This window comes from Pieris brassicae, chromosome Z, assembly GCF_905147105.1.
Source record: "Pieris brassicae chromosome Z, ilPieBrab1.1, whole genome shotgun sequence".
Classification (NCBI taxonomy): Eukaryota; Metazoa; Arthropoda; class Insecta; order Lepidoptera; family Pieridae; genus Pieris; species Pieris brassicae.
In genome coordinates, this window is record NC_059680.1 from 4,501,021 (window position 1) to 4,523,042 (window position 22,022).

Consider the following 22,022-nt stretch of genomic DNA (forward strand, 5'->3'; position numbering starts at 1 on the left):
CTTCGAATTTCTTAGAATCAACCGTAGTAGGGACGGACCAGAAAAAGATGGCGAATAACGGAAAAATGTGATGCGTAACCGACGCGTGACGGTAATTATTTTTCCAACGCCGATAAAGAAGTTTCACTTCAAAAACTCTTTTATTAAATTTGCCTTTCGTTTCTTTACCAGTTAACGTTTGGCTTGAAACATAATATTGTCAAAAAATCTTTTAATGTTTCCTTAATTGCATTTCTTTTAAGTGTTAGTTATTATTCTTAAGTACGAACAGTGTGACCATGAATAAAATAAATAATTCGATTTTCGAAATTCAAAAATCTAACACTTCCAACTTTCTCGCATTCGCAGTGAAAATTCTTCAAATATTATATTTCTGTAAGTAACAGGTTGTCGTCGCGTCAATAAATTTCAACAATAATACCTTTAACGGTATCCCAATCTGACGCTAGATGCTTTCAAGAATCGTGCGACGCCTTTTATCGTTTCCGCAAATGTGCAGTATTTGTAGGGATTCGTACGTTTTAGAAAATTTTAACCAAAGCTATTCATGTAAATAAATTGAATATTTGTTTATTTGTAAACTGTAACACACTAACTTCTATAAAATAAACTAATCATTAATTATTATAGGGGTGTTTTCAAGGCACTTTCCTAGTTGGATCATTATTTAAAAGCGGATATAAAATGCACTCATGTAACAAGCATTGTACAACAACATTTACACTTTATGATTGAAAAAAAAAAACATTTCCAACAGAAAAAATATTGGGAAAATGTCAAAATTGTTGCAATATAGCGCAACAATCAAAAAAGGTTTTATCAAAAATCTCTCCATTTTTATGGATTTAATACTGGCCAGTTAAAAACAAAAAAAAAACAACTTCAACCGACACAAACATTTACTCAGTAAATGCAGGTGACACTAACGTTTAAAGGAAAAAGAGAAACAAGTTCGTGGCTTCCAGTAACAAATTAATTTACTGCGGCTCACCACTGCAATTCACCACAAAGGACAAAGGTTTAACAACACTGCGTATGGATAGTGAAAACTATAACCATTAACTTTATCGATTTGAAATTGAAATTCACACAGGTTTATACAGTGGCGTTAATAAGGGTGGACGGACAATATTATTATGAATAATTACAACAATACTGTTTCACGTATTACGTAATAAGAAATAAGATACGGAAATTAGTTCAGGTCCAGGCGTAATGAATTCAAAACCATTAAAATCACTTCATGCTTTAGGATTATAAGGCTGTTATTTGTCTTTGTTTAATTGGGAAAGATTTTCAACGATAATACTCGATATACCTAAACGGGGTTTTGACATTTTACTTTTAAACTTCTATAGTTTATGGTTATCAATTTTAACAATGCCATTAAAGTTCAATATATTGTCTATTAAGACGTTTTCATAAGTATCAACCATCAGCTAAGGGAATCTTAAAGAGCGCTAAAAATCCATACACATTGTTAACTACTTTCATCATAAAACGTTCGCTAAAAATGATGTAGGCTATTAAAAGTTAGTTAGTAGCTTAGTTTTGTCTTAATAAATGTGTATAACATGAGTTTGCACTACTTGCCTATCTTATGTAATTTAATAAATTTTTATTTATTTATTTTTTCTTTACTCACGGTGGTTGCCTGGAAGAGATCGCTCGAAAGCGATAAGGCCGCCAGTTACCCTCCTTTTGATTTAATTATGTTAAAAAAAATTTTATATTGTCGTCTAACGAAGTGTAAATAAATAAAAATAAATAATTATATTGAAACCTTTATATATTTATATATTACTATTACCCTTGTCATTTTGTCTTTTATTATCGAGTCCAAAGGAAATACTAAACTAATGTACTGACAATTACCAACTAATTGTAAGTAACAATTAACTATAGTAAACATATCTACACCTACAAATACATATATTATTTCAATGAAAAAACAAAAACACTATTATAAACAAATTTTACTTTCTAAGACTTAAACAAAGAGAATACATTACTTCGTCTATAAATCAGCTTAGAAGAGGCTTCCCACTTATGCCCCGAGGAAAGGTAAAAGATTTTTTAAGCTACCTTTCACGACATAGGATTGTACTCAATTACACTCGCCAAGAATCATACTCATAGAATCTTGCTCACGGATAGCTTGTATAAGAAAAATTTCATTTGCGTTAACAATCAAATCAAAATACAATTTATGAATTCCATTACAGGACCCAGTTCTCAAATTAAGGGCGTGGAGGCAATAAAGTGTCTGTCACTCTTTTAAATCGCTAAGTTATTTTTATTACACAATGTTTATAAGCACCTGCAACCTTTAAATGAAAATAATAAAAAATACATTAAGAAAATATTTCTCCACTATCAGCAAGGCATGGTGAAATGCTCGCTTACATTATTTTGGTAACAACACGCAAATATCAAGGTAAATTGAGGTACAAAATAATAATTACATAGCTGGTTAAACATCGATTCAATTCCGACCTGCCCGACTAGTGATGATATAACTTTTCTAATGTTGTAATCGCATTAGCATCAGTTACGTAGCAGTAAAGCCTCTTAAATTTCTATATTTATGTTCTGGATTACATGACAAGTCAAAGATGCAAATGTTATGTATTTAAAAAAATTTAAATGAACCGTACGTTTGATTTTTTTCATATGAGCGTCGTTATATAAATATATGTTGTATGATGAATTAATTTATATTTCGCATTCACGTGTGGATTAATTTCCGTTATTATCTAGGATTTCTGATCTGTACCAACCCGGAGCAATTACTCGCCGGAAATCGAACAGAGGATAACACGAATAACCTTCCATAGACACAGAGACACACTGATATAATTTCTGGCTTCAGTTATAATTATCAATTAATGATTGCTTATATTTATTAATTATGGTAATGTAAACGGTTGCATAAACCTTATATTTCCAAAATCTCTTTCAAAACTTAGTTATTACTATTATCTTTTGTTAAAATTACACATTAAGAAAAACACTTTTTGGATGGATTAAAGCTATAATACATATATTATTATTAAAACTTATAGTTATTTACATAGTGGTCACGGTGACCACGCACGCTGAAAAGTACGCGAAACGTTGGAAAAAATTAAAATTTAGAATTATGTAAATAACTATAAGTTTTAATAATAATACATAGCTTTAATCCGTTCAAAAAGTGTTTTTCTTAACTTAGTTATTTTTTCCTAGCACAGCTACTTGGTATCCTATTTGTCTAGGATCTCAATGGGTACTTAGACGAACGGAAGATGATCCAATAAACAAAAGTTAGGTCTCACCTGCTCTTGTGCTACTAATCTATATAAACTCAATAAAATTAAAACTTATTAACAAATTTTTAACCGGAAAAGAGTAGTTTTACTTTAAAAGAAAACGTGTCCAATTGTAAATTGCAAGTTGTCTCGAGATGACATCTTGCGATGTGTAAAAACCTGGTACATATACAGATAATTCCTGTAAAATTAAATCGTAAAAATTTAACGACGACGATTTAATTTAAAAAAAACCATTTATTTATTTATAAATAGCCACGCAAACAAGGCCACACAACAAAAAACAGCATAGAAGAAGTTATACATTTTGCAACCAATGTTTGTCCTTGATGTTAGGTGTGGACGGCGTGCACAAACATGATGCTTATAACATATCAATGTTTGCAATCATAAAGTCTACACAGACAAACAATACTATAGGATTAAAATTGGAATTCAAATTACACAGTCGTAAAACAACACATAAAATGTAGCGCAAAAACCTAACAGAATGTTAACAGGAATGCCCTTCCTGTAATCGAATTGGTGGTTCGAGAAAACATCGAGTTTGTTCTTCACACATCTTTATAAATCTATATTATTATTTAAATGCAAAAAGCTTTATCATAAATTTGGCAATAAGGTAAAAAAATTCAGGGTATCAGTTACGTTATTCAGTTTCTTTACACAATTTCTTACTTGACGTTTATTGTTTATATTGTTTTTGGCCCTGCATAATATTTTTGTATGTAAAATTTTCGTTTTTGTATGTAATAATGGTAACCAAACAATGAAAAACCTATAAAAAGGTGTTAATTTAAGATCTTAATGAAAGAATAAGATAGTCGTTATAGATAAAACACGGTATTGAAGTATTTCTTCAATGTTATTTAATAAAACAAACAACTATTATTCTTACATGAAGCAGTTAGCTAATTTCTTTACTGTACCCGACACTGAGGATTCATCTTCCTTTGAACATTTCCGAGAAAAGAAATTTCACTCAATAAAATCGTTCATTCGATTAATTTGGTTATTTACTGATAAACATATTTCAATTGTGTAAAGAGCCGATCGTGATTTCAGCGAATACGCTACGAGGTTACGTGGGTGCGCTTTTCTTGCGGTGTTTTCGTTTATGAAATCACTTGGAAACGAATTCATATATTTCATTAGGCTTTTATTGAGTTCTATAGTTAATTTCCATGCTATTAGACAATAACGAACAATACGCAAAGAGTAGCCATCACAAATATGTATCGAAAACGTTTCTATACATAATATTACGTTACATTTTGTGGCTCCAAAACCACGCATGGTTTCTAGATTCGCTTATTTATGTCACACTTATGTTATAAGTTATTTCTGTGTAGATAGAGAAAAGCTAGGCAACATCGATTAATAACGGACAGGAGCGAGGTATCAATTACAAAGTAAATGGTTAAAACAGCGCAAAACTTTTGTACCTAGGTAACACTGAAAATGTTTAGAAAATGAAAAGCGGCTTAATGTAGAACGTTGCCAATACTTTTATTGTTTTCGAAGTAATCTCCGTTCCTCTCTACATCTCGTTGCATTCGATGGTACCACTGAGAAAAGCAGGGGGCCCATGCTTTCTTAAGGGTCTATTCTATAGCATTTTCGTACGCTTTCACCACATCTTCAGGGCTCGTAAAGCGAATATCTCAAATTTTATCTTTAGTTATTGGGTATAAATGAAAGTCGCAGGTCGCTAGGTCAGATATGTATAGCGGATGACTCATTATCTCGACACCTGCCATAGTCAAATATTCACCAGTCCAGGCGAAGGTGTTTCTGGTCCTCGGTTAAAGTATGGGGAATCCATCTGGTACAAAGCTTTCTGATGCCTAAATGTTCGTGTAATATTTTTTGAACTTGACTCATACCAATGCATAGGATTTATCCGTATTATCAGCAGACAGGAGCGAGGTATCAATTACAAAGTAAATGGTTAAAACAGCGCAAAACTTTTGTACCTAGGTAACACTGAAAATGTTTAGAAAATGAAAAGCGGCTTAATGTAGAACGTTGCCAATACTTTTATTGTTTTCGAAGTAATTTCCGTTCCTCTCTACATCTCGTTGCATTCGATGGTACCACTGAGAAAAGCAGGGGGCCCATGCTTTCTTAAGGGTCTATTCTATAGCATTTTCGTACGCTTTCACCACATCTTCAGGGCTCGTAAAGCGAATATCTCAAATTTTATCTTTAGTTATTGGGTATAAATGAAAGTCGCAGGACGCTAGGTCAGATATGTATAGCGGATGACTCATTATCTCGACACCTGCCATAGTCAAATATTCACCAGTCCAGGCGAAGGTGTTTCTGGTCCTCGGTTAAAGTATGGGGAATCCATCTGGTACAAAGCTTTCTGATGCCTAAATGTTCGTGTAATATTTTTTGAACTTGACTCATACCAATGCATAGGATTTATCCGTATCTGCTGATAGGTCACTGTCTTATTTTCTTCTATCATGCGTCGCACAGCACTGATGCTATCTGCAGTAGTCGCTGTTAAAGGACGTCTCTCACGCGAATCATTATTGAAATTGCTACGTCCACGCTTAAACTCGTTAAACCAATTTTAAATAATGGCACGAGATGAGGCTTCATTAAAAAATGCCAATCGCAGCCTATCATAGCTTTGTTGATGAGTAAGCCCACAACGAAAGTCATAATAAATAATTGACCGAAAATTTTCTCGGGTTCATTTTCACGTGTAACAAGAGTTTTAGATTTGCCGCCAATCCACAAAGACAAATGGCAAATGAATGCCACCAAAAGGTTATCAAAGAGTTCTAAAATTGAAATTCAAAAAAATGTTTTCATCGCAATGTTTTTAACTGGCCCGTTCTAAACATTTTCAGTGTTACCCACGTATCATGTCTGTTTTAAGGTTATTCCCGAAGGTTATCGTTCTAAAATGATTGGCATTTTTAAGCATGATATTAATGTTTATCCAAATTAATGCACCATTTATCACAACTATTTAAATTTACGAATGTACCCTTTGTTTTTAAAAAAATATTTTATATCATATAACAAACAAGAATAATATGCAAAATAATTTTTTTAAGTAAAATATTTAAGTGTTAAACAGAACTTAAACTTTACTATATCAGTTCCAAAATTAATTATTTTCGCTATCGTTTGCGAAATTAAAAAGTAGCCCCAAATTCATAAATATACTTTAAATTTATTTGTGGTCCGGTCTATCTTTGGTTGGTTGTAAAAATACTCAAGATCGAAATTTGAAAATTCATGCTTCGTAGACTAAAGTTAATGACTTCTCGGCAATTCCCTTGTACAAATAAACAATAATTTTGCATATTGTCGAATGAGATTCTTGTTATATGACAAAATTTAATTTAGCTTTTCAGTGAATATTGTTTAGGTCTGTAGAACAATTAAAATTGTTCATGCAAATTCTATACAGCTTTTGAAGAGTAAAGAAAATTAATGTTTGTAAAACAATGTTATAGCACCTTGAAGCCAAACGTTCTAGAAACTAGGAACGCTCGACTTTAATTAAAAGTTTGTTAGAAACACTTCCTAGGTTACCTTTATAAATTAACAACAAATTATAAGGCTTCCCCGTTCTTGATCAACGTCTTATAACTTTATTCATCAAAGTTAGGAATCATGTGTGAATAGGATTATGATATACTGGCTGTTCTCCACGAATTCATCCACGTTAATTAAAAACGCATTATCATCAATATTTATTAAAATCTGTAAATCTTCACCGAATTTTCACCGATAATTAAATAGTGTATTTATTTGGATAAAGATTAATATAATGTTTAAGAGAAACATTATTTTAAAACGAAACGTTCAGGGATAACCTTAAAACCTTGACATATGATGCAAAAGTTTTGCGTTAGATTAAACATTAAATTTGTAATTGATGTCTCGCTCCTGTCCGTTGTTCCTCGATGTTAACTTGCTTTTCTCTATAAACACAAAAATAACTTCTCAATTGTGACCAGGAGTGTCTGTAAGAACGTTCAAACAAACAATTTAGTTTTATAATGTATAGGTAGGAGTGATGAATATATATTCTCGCTTTATGATATTTGCATAATGCTTTTAATTTATAATACTTATGTAAGGAAACCCCACAGGAGCTACTATGCAAATTATTATGATGTAAAATAATTTTAAGCATAGACGCGCCTCTATTTACGCACAGACTTAAAGAAAACAGAAGATAAAACTATATCTAGCTAAATAATATATGTAGTGCACACGAAGTCTAAAAATGAGAACATGATATTAATCTTTATCCAGATAAATACTGGATAGAGATAAACAATGTTGATTGTACATATCTCACAACATTTTTTAATTTCCACCCTTTGATTTTAATAACTTTTATTTGTATATACATTTATACATACTACACATATTCTTGTTTTGGGAACTGATAAATGTAAATTCATATTTTCCTTTTATTAATATTGACATTCATAAGTGTACACAGTTACCAATACTATTTATTAAGTATTGATTTGATATGTATTTGATTTCTACAAATATAATAATTTCTATAAACCAAAAATTATAAAATGATGACATTTGTGTGCCCCAAATCGCAGACCAGACCATTCATGCATGTCATAGATTTAATCGGAATATCGGATTATCGCTTGCGCCATTCTTTATATATATGTATAATACAAACATGGCTACATACCAACATATTTAACATTTTACTATACAACCCCTTAGAGACTGTTTCTGTTTCAGGACTGAAAACCTTTATTTTCCAATGTTTCTCTCCTAAAAAGCCTTTCTCAGATAGTAGCCAGTAGTCAGATTCAGTAGCCAATTAGATAGAGATTAGTGGAATTTGTCCTGACTTTTTTGAGTATTGCGATTAATTTTTATTATATAGATTATTGATCGTCCACTCGACATAGCTTAATTGTTTATTTGTAGTGCGGCTATATACCGTTATATTATATAATACTTTTAATTCGAAATGAACATTATTCTCTAGAGCTAGTCATATTTCTGTAAGCTTGCGTTAATTAGTGTGTTTTGTATTACATACAGAGGTTAGTTTGTTTATAATCAATAATACAAAATAAAAGTGAATTCTTAGACTACAAGAAATCTCCCCAGTTCCTTGAACATCTGCTCCAATTTGAAGGGTGCGGTCTGTTGCCTAAGGTGTCATAAGGCAGACCCTCCTGCGTATATATATATATATATTATGATACATATGCTAGGGCTACAGCTAAGAGTCGTGGGGCTGTTTGTTCACCCTTTTGAGCTTCGCTCACTCCAGTGAGATTGATTTTTAATTAATCGCTACGGATATTGTGATAATTGTATTCGATTGGTAGATTTGTTAGGTAAATATATAAATCAGTATTATTCTTATAAAAGGTAGGTAGTCTTTTTGAATAACTGCAAATTTCGTTACAAATAATAAAATTTTATACAAACATTGTTCTAGACTTGTAATTAATGGTTGCAACCTACTTACAAATACATTCCTGTTACGAAGGGTGGGTCGTGTAATAGGGGATGCCCTTGGCCAAAATAACTGGGTCACAAATAAACGTGGATAAGTACATCGTATTTTACATTTATTGTAACCTTGATGGGGTGAAATATGAAATATTATAGTCCAACAAATGCTTTATTTTGACTTAAATTTGTTTTGGTAAATGTTTAATATAAGGGATTTTAATTGTTTTTTTAGGTCTACCTTGGGTTAGTATCTATAGAGAAAACATATTTATAAGATATTAGAAAATTGTGGTTAAGGAGTAGTTGCATGTTGTAAATAACATAATATAATATGCTTCTTGTTTAATCTTGTGTGAATTTGGTAATACTCAAAATATATTTAGGTGTCTTTTGCGAATTTAAACGCACGATGGGTTGAGAGTCACAGGAACCACTAATACAATACTCCAATAATGTACGCTAATACAATAATGTAGATATATTAGGGTCTATACATTTGATTTTAATCGCCAAACAGTTTGACTTAAAATTATCTAAAGGACTGTATTTAACTTGCAGGTAAGCATAATGTTTGGCGGTTACTTGTTATTTTCATCATTTTTCACAATCCGTCGTTCCACGGACTGTAAAAAAACATTTTGAAATCCCTGATATAGGATAAATATTTCTTATGTGAAAACATGGCGATGGCGTATAAAAATTGGCAAGTCGCCAAGCTCCTCTATCACAAATTTTCATCTGCCAGTTAGGGTAGGCACGCCCTGCTCCCCGCTAATATACCGCGCGTAGCTGTTTTAGGACGCGTATCATGGGAAACGTGGGGATCTAAGTAAAATGGTCGGGAAGTTTTTACAGGCTTTTGTTTTCATCATTAGAACTATGCCAGTATGCCTCGGTACAGATTATTTTGTTCAAAGCGATGTTTTTAGGTCTTGTATACTCAGGTGAATAGGTTGTTAGCCACGAGTGTCTATTCTAACTCAGTTATCGAATTACGTAGGTGATGATTTTGATAGATTGTAACTTGAAACTTAGATATGAAATTTATTGCTCGATTAGTTAACGTAGTTCCTTCAAATCCGTTTGTTGTATACATACTGTGAAAAACGCTTAATCTTTTTGTAATTATTTTTATCTATTACTGTTTCTTTTTATGTATGTAACATAAATATACGTAAACACATTGGAGTATTCATAATAATAGCTTATAATGTTACGAATAAAAAAAATAGGAAAATAACTCCTGAAAAATCTACTTGGAGCACGGCTGTACAGTGTACACGATATAAATCGAAGACATACCTAAGTTAGTAATATTTAATATGCCAACTGATAATACATAGACATAATTTCCAAATTTCGTCAGACCCTAGGAGGCTTTCCTAGTAGCTTGTACATAACGGGTTTAAACAGTGCATTTAAGTTCAGTTACTACTATGCGAAGTTACAAGTACGCTATTAGTACGCGATATAAAATTTTCCCAGGGTTGCTAGTAACTTTGTTACGTACCATAAAAATAATCCTTATTTGATAGAATAAACATGGCGCTGCAAGGTTTCTCAAAATTTTCACAATAGTATCATGGCAAAAAGATGTTTTATGCCGACAAAATTATTCTACGTTTGAAAACGACACAGTTTTTGAGCACTTAAATAAAAAACACATTGGTGCAAAGACTCATTGATATATGCGTAATAATGCTAGAATCCTCACAATACACACTATTTATAATATTCTCAACCATAGTGATAATAATAAAATAATGGATGAATAGAATATTAAAACACAATTTAAAAAGTTTGGTACCTGTGGCAGTGTATCTTTAATGCTGGCAGCATTTCCTCGCTGTACAGCGATACTTATTCGTGGAGCGAGGAAAGCACCAGCTCTGGTTTCCTAATAACTTTATGTATTATTCAATTGTCGTTATATGAAAGCTTTTAACGGGACATTTATAAACTCCTCCTCCTACTTCTTATCATCAGACACATAAGAGCAGTGTTGGCATCGGCTTAAGCGTGCGACTTTCTGAGTCGTGCATTCAATGTGCCCAATTAGCCTTTACACATATAAATATGGCGAAAGAATCAAACATCTCAGGCATAGATTTTGATCAGATACTCGGCTTTAAAAGAAAATCATGTTCATTTTTTTATTTATAAAACACAGGCCGATAAACTACTACACTAAAGAGCGAAACACGCAGACACATCAATTACAAATATGCACAATGTGGACAGATTACAAAATCAGAAAAAATAAAACGAACATCAAGGATGAAAAAGCAATTGCCAAGACCCTTATCGGATTATAGCTTTCATCACAAGTGCTTTTTTTATTTTCTAGACGATATTATTTCAAACATCGTTACCAAGTTCGCTAAGTATAATGGATTTCAGCACGTGTGTTGGATCTGCATATTCATGAGCCAATCACAGAATGACGGATTTTGGTTAGTGAACGTTATCACACTCAAATAAGCTTAATCCGTCGGACGTTGATGCTTGCACACAGGCTCCCTTTGTGTGAGACACGGTTATGTTAAGCACAATAGTATGTTGTCTTAAATACTACTTATGTATGGGCACTAATGCACACGAATTTGATTAGTAGTAGAACACTAGACACTTAAACTCATCCTCTTTGATGTATCCTTGTCAAATAAAAAATTATAATATCCTATAATATAAATTAGGCTCGGTTGAAAATGTTTCTACGTCAAAAAATGTTTTACAAAGTCATGTCAATTGCAATTCACGAATTTCAAATAAGACATAACATTCAATTTAATTGAAAATATTGAATTTTCTAACATATTGTTACGAGCTAGGGAATGGGGTAGAAAATACCGTACGTGTTGACCCGTCTTCGTAACAATATTATAGAGAAATGAAGTTCTACGTTCAAGTTCAAGTGTGACTTTAAAAGATAATGTATAATGTGTAACATATATAATATAATACAATTAGGAAAACGAAAATTTTCCCTCCGTCTTAAGAAATGTAATTAGTAGGGACCTAATAAAATTAATTTTAATTCAAGAGTCTCAAAAAATTAGATCTTAATTGAAAATATTGTCACTGTAATACATTTATTCTAGATTTTTTATATTACTCGTATAAATATGAAAAACAAATGGCGTAATAAAAATAACACTTTACCACTCATCATAAAAATAAATCTATGTATTACACGATTTTTAAAGTACTTATTTGTCACTTTTTATCACAACACATTTTGCTGGAAAGCAGTAATAATAAAAAGTAGCCTGATGATGTAAATGGGCAGTCAGTAAAGGACGGTTAGTATTTAAACCACTTTGTGTAAATTACTTGTCTGTGAAATAACTGAATTTCCATATTAAAAATCATTTTATTAACGTTAACTATACTAATACTACGTATTATAAACATATTAAATATACTAAAAACGCAATTATATGTTAATTACAGTTCCGGATTGACTATTTCAAACTATTCCCGTATGAAATATAATGCCGAGTGCAAAATGCTAACACGTGTAACAACAACTTGCTAACTAACTCACTTAGCTCAATTTACATCCACAAAGTTATTTACTGAAAGCGCTTGTAGAAATAATTTCATATTTCATAGCACGGTTGCCACTGAAAGAGTCTTAAGTTATAAGTTATGATCGATTATTTTTAAATAAGAAGCATACGTTAATAGTGTAATATTTTAGTTCTCTGGTACGGATCTTAGCTATCAACGTTAGTTGATGATGAGCTGGATGAATGAAAATTATTTTATTTTTTCTCTAGGGCCGTGGGTTTCAACTGCACAGGCACTAATTAAAGATGTAAGATCGAGCGGTAGATAGTACCGGTTCCTCGCTCAACAAATAGATTTCGCAATACAGCGACGAAATGCAGGTGGTGGTAGTGAGCCTTGGTAGTGGTAGTTCACCACAGGGACCAAACGTTTTAACTTATACTTAATTTTATATTTATCATATTTAATTAGCATTATTACTATATAGGTTAGAAGATTTTAAATGCTTTAAATTTTCGAATCTCATATTTGTTTGTTGAGACTGAATGCGTATTAAGCAAACCTGGACGTTAAACATCGTTCGCTTGTTCTTATATTAGTTAATCCTCTCATTACAGCGTCATCAAAAGGAAGTATATAGTTATTTTCTTTAGAATTACAAATAAACGACCCATATAAATCGCCACTCATGGATTATTGACTATTTTTGATCGGAAAATCAAATCTTTTACATGGTAACATATAGAAAATCCAATCAAATCAATGCCAGTATATTCCAATAAAATCAACGTAGAAGATAATAAAATGAAAGTTCGCAACGATGTTACATACCTGTTTGTTTAGTGGAATGCATTTTCAAATGCGGAATCCAAAATTATAATCGGGAACTTCATTTTTAGTAACCTATATTATTTAATTAACACACCGATGAAGGTAAATATGGTGAACCGGTATAGCAAAAATCAACTACTTGTGTCGTGATGGGTAAGCTTTGCCTATAAATGAATTTCAACAAGATTGTTATAAGGTAAAACAAATATCAGGCGTGAGAAATGTCCGCGTGACCAAAACCATCTTGAAATGATAAGATGAAACTGTTGAGAACTATTTAATGCAATATAAGTAGCACATGAAATCATGAATAATGCAATGCCTGTACAGCGTTTCAGAGCACTTCCATAAAGACAATAAGGATATACCTTAGTACTAGGATATTCAGAATAATTGAATGACGAACTGAGAACTTCTTGAATTGTTCAGACGTGCGATGGTAGTTCACACTTCATGTATTCGTTTGTGGATACTTCCGATTTTAGATATAAAAAACTTAACGCCCATAGCGTATTTTATATCGTTTTCTTTCTGCTTTTACGACCACTGTGGTGCGAAAGCGATTTAAATCCGGCAATTTAAAAAGCTTACAACAGATTTGTTTTGTGATACCTCCGAAGATATCGACATATTTGCCCAAAAATTTAATTTAGTTTCTCGATAGATATTTAATATATTACGTTAATGTTTTTCGTGTCACATCTACACAACTGTGAGAGAATGAGATATTATGGAAAAGACAGCAAATTCCAGTAGTCTCAAAAGAGATAAGCTAGTTCGTTCAAATGGGCAAGGAATATTTTATTTCATGAAAACAATAAGTGACTGTAATTTATAGATGGTAAACCAATATGCACGTATCGCACATTGTTCTGTAGTAAATGGAGGCTCTGTATTTTAACTCATTGATCCGATGCAAGGACTGATTGACGCCACAAAGTCGGGGTGGCCGAGTAAACTCTTTGTTATCGACATCTCGTTGTTCGTTGTTGCTCGTTTATGTGCTGGATATTGGATATTTTGACATTGATTTTTAGTAGAGCTAGTTGAAATAATAATTTATGGAATTTAAGCAAACATAACACACAGTTAACAGTTGGTATGAAAACATGATTTAGAACGAAACATAACAAAGGCAAATTTTGATAAATGAATAATAAAATTTAAGGACATTGAAACAGCTTGTAATTTTGAATTAAAATCGTCTTCAACATAATATTTATTCGATTAAAAAAAGTACTAGGGCGTTCAGTGTGGATTAATTTATAATTCCAGTAAAACCACACTTATTAGACCTGAAGAGTCATCGAATAGGCAAATAAACGTAAATACATAGCTAATAAAAAATTGCTTTCACTATATAAATTCTAAATTCCAGTTAAAAGAGAAAAACGAATCACTTTGTACCAGTACTATCTACAAAATATCAGGCTGTACTATGAATTGAAAGAAACTACAATAAAAGGTCAAAGTAGGTTTTAATTAATTACTTAACTAGACTGCCCTAGATAGATGCTGACCTGAATAATATAATATTATTAGTTTTATCTAATGTAGACACAAACAAGAATGTAACTAAAAGTTAATTAACAGCTACTTATAATGTCTTATATTTGTTTAAGTGTCAAAAGCAACCCCTGCAAGTGTATGTCCCCCAGGTAAAAAAATTAGACAAATTGAATGTTTCTGTCATCTAAAATATGTTTGAGAGCATTCGACTAATGAGTACACCACGTTGCCTATCAGCTCATCTCAGTAGCTGGAAGTTCCAATCGTCAAGGATCACATTTGAGTCTCTTAAAGTATGTTTCCCTTTCTGTATGTATTTTATTCAATAAAAAATTGAATAAAAATTTCCTGCTAGATTCTGTGGCGTTTTAGATTGAGAATTTGTGCTATAGTAATTTAATTTGAGCGATATAAAATATGAAGTAATAACCTCAAGGTTTTTACATTTCATTTTACAAATTCTTTAGCTTGTTTTTCTTAAATTTGTCCCTTTTTACGTGTGTTATTTTGATTGGTTATGTATTCTTGATGATTTAGGCTCATCTTTTAGGAAAGGATTGTGATTTTTGTGTATAAATAAATAAACAAACTAAAAAATTTTTTTGTAAGTTATTAAGTAAACTAGTATGATTAATTTAATCATCGGTACAATAAATACTTTACTTTTACTAAGCTAACGCTATTTAGTATATATATATCGTAATTATCTATATATATATATATATATATATATATATATATATCCTGTTATATATATATATATATATATATATATATATATATACAGTTTTGACGTCCTTTACAGACTAAAATTCATTTAAAATGGCGTCCCCCTGCTTTTGGCGTCCTATATACGGACGTCTGATTGATTTACATTGCCAAACCACTCGTCGTGGTCTAAAGTACTATGTGAATTTAATAATAACAAAAATAATTGGATCAAAAATAATAACCACTGTATATGAAATTTTATTTTTGTTAGTTCTTGACGATTCCGTTTGAATTGAGCAGCGCTGTTGTTGTGCAGAGTTTACGTTTGGTAACAATGTAATAAAGGAATGCGATAGTTGAGATTGTTTATAGTGAGACTTCGGCTTATCTACTTCCTGGCGCGGTAACACAGTGAACTTTGTCTTGTCCATTTAATTTAAACTAATTATACAGAGGGCAGTCAATAAGTCACACCATTGGTCATACTCGTAGTCCGTCAATATTATAAAATATCTTGCACAAGTGTAGTGCGCGATATTCTTGACGACGGTAAAATTAGATGCTATGAAAAAAAACATTATGTTTATGATATGATTACATCGTAATTGGCAAACTGCAAGTTGGTAAAACGTTATATAAAGTTCGAAACGGCCATTTCTTGCTGAGATATCGAACTGTTAATGGAAAGGGATCTTTTTCTCTTCAACCATCAATATCTCAGCAACCGCTGTTCGCACAAGAAAATTAAGGAGAGTTATGAAATTTTGAACAAATTTCCCACGAAAATCAGGTACGGTATTGAAATTTTTTGTTTGTTCTATACATAATAAAGAAGTATTTAAGCTGAAGTGGATAAGTTTCGCAACAACAATATGCAACAAAGTAATGTCGTCAATTGTACGTTGAAGTAGTGGCCGAGATATACGGCGACGCGATATGGGCGTGTGTATAAATGTAGGTCCAAATCGGTACCAGTATGAACATAAATTCAATATTGACAAATAAAGAGTATCTTTTAATTATGAACTCATAATATTTTTTTACGATTATAAAGCAATATATGCAAAGATATGAAGACAAATGGATGCAACATGGACGCACAAACCGAGGAAGACGCCGAAACGGAACTGGGATGTATATATATATATATATATATATATATATAAATTTATAAGTATATATCAGTCTATATAAATTTGTCGATGGTATTGTGATAAATTGTGAATTCATTTTAAAGCACTACAGGCATGCTACGATGTGACGGTCTACGTAAAAACTCCTACACTTTTCTGTAGCACGATTGATTTCAAATGGATAACGTGACCAAAGCTCTTTTACGGAGATTAAATTCCCTCGGGGCATCGAAGGGTAATGGCGGCTCATCAGTACAATATTGCTGTTGCTTTGTTTATCTTTTATTAGTAAACATTTTAATGGATATTGTAGATTAGACATAACAAACAAAGGAAATTTCTAACATGATTGTATACCTTTAGAAACAATACTTTAATCTTTTAATGACTATTTTTCATAAATTTTGTTCAATATTTTTGTTCGTATTTAATTCTAATTAGTTAAGTCTCAATTATGACATACTGATTTTTTTATATCCGCCAGCGTATGGCCAGTCCCAGATGTTATCATGCTAAAGAGTATGTTGATTGAAATTGTTACATCGTTATACCTTACATTTATTTTAGTACTGATATTAAAACATGAGATCCAGGCAATTTTATTCAATAGGGTTATGTCTCTTAGCAATATCAGACTTACATTAAGACACTAAGTACATTTTTGAGTTACGATATATTATGATATTGATGTTATTATGGATATGTATGAATACTAAATCACAAACGTTTTTTGCCACTGCCAAAAAAAAAATTTTTTAGTAGAAATCAAACCCTTTGGGCGGCGGGTTGGTGTCTGGTTTATATGATTATGATAGAAGTCTAGCTGATGCGTTGTCACTGACGAGAGCATCTACATGGAGTCTATACGATTCGCTGTTGGCTTTATTAATGGGTATGATTACGCCGCTTTAAGAACTTTATTTAACTTTGCTTGGTAGACTGTCATTATCGAATCACCACTGTTATATACCTATATAAATATTTAACTGATGGAGATTAATGGGTCCTGTGGTCACCATAGTCAACCCTGTACAACAGAAGTAGTAATCTGTGCAGAATTCATACACTGCTCTCTTGGACAGCAAAACGATATTGTTACCGTCCACAAAGGAGTGGGGGGGGTTTAATGATGAAAAGACTTGCTTCGTATTATGATCATTCATCAAAAGGAACAACGGATCGGTCGCGGATGTGCCATTGGCCTACAGATGACAAATCGTAACCTAGTAAAGCGCTACATTCTTTCATTTTACATATATAAATGACATACAATATGATAAATACAGCAATAAAGCCGCTTTATAGAAAAAACTACGGATAAAAGTTATCACTATTACTTAAAATATAAAAGCCGGTGGTCATATTTCTAACTTTCTTTTACTCTAACGTATTTCTAGTTTTTAAATATTTTCAATAATGGAAACCGTACTCGGCGTACGTAAAAAAATAGTTCACAATTGCAACGTTCGCTTTTCGTTAAACTATCGGGATATTTTTACTATAAATTTTTCTCAATATACAATTTTTTTATATATGATAATTTCACGTGTATAAAATGATCGAATGATCTATAACTAGTTTTGAGTTATCATCTGTCGTATCGTCAGTTACTGTTTTTAGTTAAGCATACTAGCTTAACATATTACCAAAATTATTACAAAAAATTTTCAAAAATCCCTCCTACTACAGTTTTTAAAAACGACCTAATGTATTATTTTTCATAAATAAAAATGTTATTGAATTAATGTTTATTTGTGTGAAAAATTATGAATTATATTAATTTGATAACGTTTTAAAATATTTAATACTGTGATATTTTATCCCTACAAATAATTTACGAATTGACTATAATGATATGACTCATAAGCCAATTTTGCACGCCATTATGCGTGGTAGTATATGCGAACTTTAGATTGTACTACCTGTACAATCTGTAACAGTTTTGTACCATATTTTTGGAAATAAATTATTATTATTGATATGTTACTTTATATAAATTCAGTAGCAAATTGCCGTCTCATAAAACACCTAGAGCACAAATATAATAAAAGATAACATCAGACTACCGCAGTTAGAATTTTAGTTACTGATGCTTAGCGGATCACGCTCAATATAAGAGAAAATATCGAACTAATTCCGAGAAATCGCTCTTCAGCAAATTCAAGAGCAAAATTGAAATTTGATATTGCTTTGTTCCTTTTTTACGCCTTTTCACATCGTATATTATTTTACATGTTTATTTATCTTATAATTGATACCCAATTGATATTTACTTTACGTATCACTTAAAATACATTAGTTACATTTTCGGGAAATATAGGCCTTGTTTTAACAGTTTCAAGTCCACTGATGTAAGATTAAGACTGTTAATTCTCTTGATCATTATTTATTTCAGTTACCATCACCTCGATGAGCCAGCTATGACTAGGGAATGCAATCTCGAGTCGAGATCTCGTGGGATTAAGAATTACAACCTCGCGAGATCTCGGATTTCGGGTAGTTTTTTAAAACCAAATCAAATTGAACAACTTAAGCACGATGAAAACTTCTAACATGTTTATGAAGTTAAATCAGATACGAAATTAAAGTGAAATATTTGTTGTAACATATTAATAGTAACTTATATTGTTTATTTACGAGTTATTTTAATACAAGCAAGATTTGCTGGATATTTTGGAGTGATTTTGGAAAAAACTTCTTATCTTAGGAAATAGTATCAAAAGTTCTGTCTGTCTGTTTGACTATTAAACAGCATCTTATGTCAGCCAGCTGAAAATGTCCTCTCAGTCTTAACACTGGCATCAGCGTGAGTAAGCTATTATAAGCAATCTGTGTAAAGGTACCCCTCGTTCCATCCACACTCATATAGATTCATCTCTTTTTTATAAGTGACTAATCGCTCAAAGCCAAGGGCTTTGAGCTGCTCACAGAGTCTCTTCTAATTCCTTTTGAGGAGTCGTGTGGGTCTATAGCAGGACCACATAAAAATAATCCTAATCCTCTGCAATCATTGAAATAGGCAATTCATGTTAGTTTCCTGTGGCGTTGTTACTTTCCAGTCATTCAAGAGGAAATCTGACTATATAATCGTTCGATAATATTTTTTTAAATTGTATTTTTTTTCATAAAACTTTATCTTTAACTTAACTTAACTTAAATTAACTTAATTAACTTATAGTTAATTGTTCACAGTAAACAAACAGGTTTGTGTTAAATTTTTCACTTATTTAAAAAGGCTGTATTACCGCATTTACTCCGGTAAAATATATATTACCTTTAAGCTTAATTAATCCGAATACTTCATGTATGAAATTGACTTAGAGTTGTTGTTTCAGAATGCGCTCCAGATATTATATGCATAGATGAGATACAGCCCGAGGTGCAAACGGCGCCTCTAACGAGTGAGTACACATATTTTTAACATTGTTCTAGTTTCTGAATGCAGCTACTGAAAAATATATTAAGAGAACAATATGTTGTGTATGTATCACTCAGCGCAGTTACGATCTGAAAGCGAACAACTTTGAAATTATCTCGATGTTACCCACCTAGCAACTGCTTATTAACGTAGTGGATTAACGCACACGACATATAGCTCTTTTTAATTTCCAGCGAGCAATAAAAAAATCTCACGCTATTTATCTCAGAGGAGACACGGAAAATACATATGTTATGTCAGTAAATAGACATAATGAAATAAAAATAACATTTATTTATATTATAACCACAACTAACAGTATGCTCCTTGGCAATAAGCACTTACAAATTTCGCCATTTTGATGAATTCTAAATAAATTTAAACCATTGTAATGGTATGTCAGTATACATATTATGTCGGCACAACGAGACCTGTCTGCCATTGCTTCTCTGCCTATTAGGACGACTCGGTTATCATTTTTGGCCATAGCCATATGGAATTTAGTTGTTATTTACGGAAACCTATTGATAATACACAGAAGTCAAGTTGGTAAATGATTAATTTAAGTAGGTACTTCTGTGCGTAATGCCTAATATCTTTCATAGTATGACACCTATTTTTTATCATAAGATGCAAGCTAAATAATAAAATATGATTATTTTGAGCTTCCTGTCTTATGTGGAGCTTCAATTATTTAGCTTTATAAATTTTATATTTAATGTAACTGTGAATAGCGCGATGTAGTGTGGTTTAATCAGCTCGGAGTTGAGCACTTAATTTGGCACTTGCCTTAAAACCTGGGAAGACGCACACCACATTCACATTAAGTAATCAGAGGCAATACGTTGTTTAGGCGAAGAAAGTGATACGGCTGATACTGAAGGACGAGTGTCGCTAGAGGGTTCACCGCTGCGACAACGACGCGCAGGAATTCTAAAGGGCGGCAGGCTTTGGAAATCCTTGGACATGGATAGAGAAGGCAGTGAACAGGTAATAATTTGATTTTATTTAATAGAATTTAGACATTGCAAATGCTTTTATATGTTAAAGTATTTAAAGTAAATATTATATACATTATAACAAACATGTACGCCAAAAAAGTACCTACGCCAGCTTATATGTATTAACAAGTATTTAGACCTTTATCCCACTCTAAACTAATAACTAGAGTTAAATTAAAAAAATATAACACGAAATGAAAATAAAAAAAATGGTGACAACATGGCCATTTAATTGCGCTGAGGACAAGGAATTTAATATCTATTGTATCCAAACTTATTTTTTTTGATTTCATGTTCACTAAAAGTAACTTGTAAGTAGTAACACTTATAGCGAATAAATAAAATCAAAGATCAAAGTAGTGATCCTAGTGTCTTAACGTAATAATAGCGTTAACATCGTTTCAAGAGAACTGTTTACGACTCCTAGAATAAGTTAATGCTTCAAAGCTGCGATCGTGGTCCATTTTGTTTTACATTTTCTAGAGCTTTATTTAACTTAATAGAGAACAGTAAATTCACAATATTCTTGGAATTCAATAAATAAGAGGATAAATACATTTTAAATCAAATTTCTTTACTTCTTTCAAAAAGTGGTGTAGAAATAAGTTTGAAAGTAGCTTAGGCTGCTCATAACAAAGCTGCTTGTGCCGTATCAATTCAAAATTTCATAAACATCACCTTGATGACTGAAAGTCTTTCACAAAGCACTTTCTTTTGCGAACTGTGGAATCGACTCCTGGTGGGGGCTTCCCTGAGTGAAACCTCCAACTAGTTAGTTAGAGTGTACTCCTCCCTCAAAGGCTGGCATCGCACACACTAAAAACGGGTGTCCATGGGCTGCGATGACTGACTGGGCGTCAGTAGGCTTATTTGCCCCCCTATTATGTATAAAAAAACGTAGCTTTTGATGTATTATTCTAAGTAATGTTGTGGGTATTTAGAACTAAAAATCATGAAACCTTAAAGACACTCTAGCTTTCCAAAGGCATCTTAATAAATTAAGTAGTTGTCAGCAATAAGGGCAAGTTAAAAAAAATACAGATAATCAGGCAAATTAATCAAAGCTTGGTACAAAATATATAATAAAGGCTTTTCATTGACAGACAATAGTGAA

General features: G+C 31.9%; 1 protein-coding gene across 1 annotated transcript in view; it reads left to right on the forward strand.

Annotated features, from left to right (window-relative positions):
* The window catches only part of LOC123718654, a 62,246-nt gene that overhangs the window by 19,479 nt on the left and 20,745 nt on the right, over positions 1 to 22,022 (forward strand). The window contains exons 3-4 of the mRNA XM_045675340.1: positions 19,825 to 19,890; positions 20,761 to 20,897. Of these exons, the coding sequence (XP_045531296.1) occupies positions 19,825 to 19,890; positions 20,761 to 20,897 (203 nt within the window). The remainder of the gene's footprint in view (positions 1 to 19,824; positions 19,891 to 20,760; positions 20,898 to 22,022) is intronic.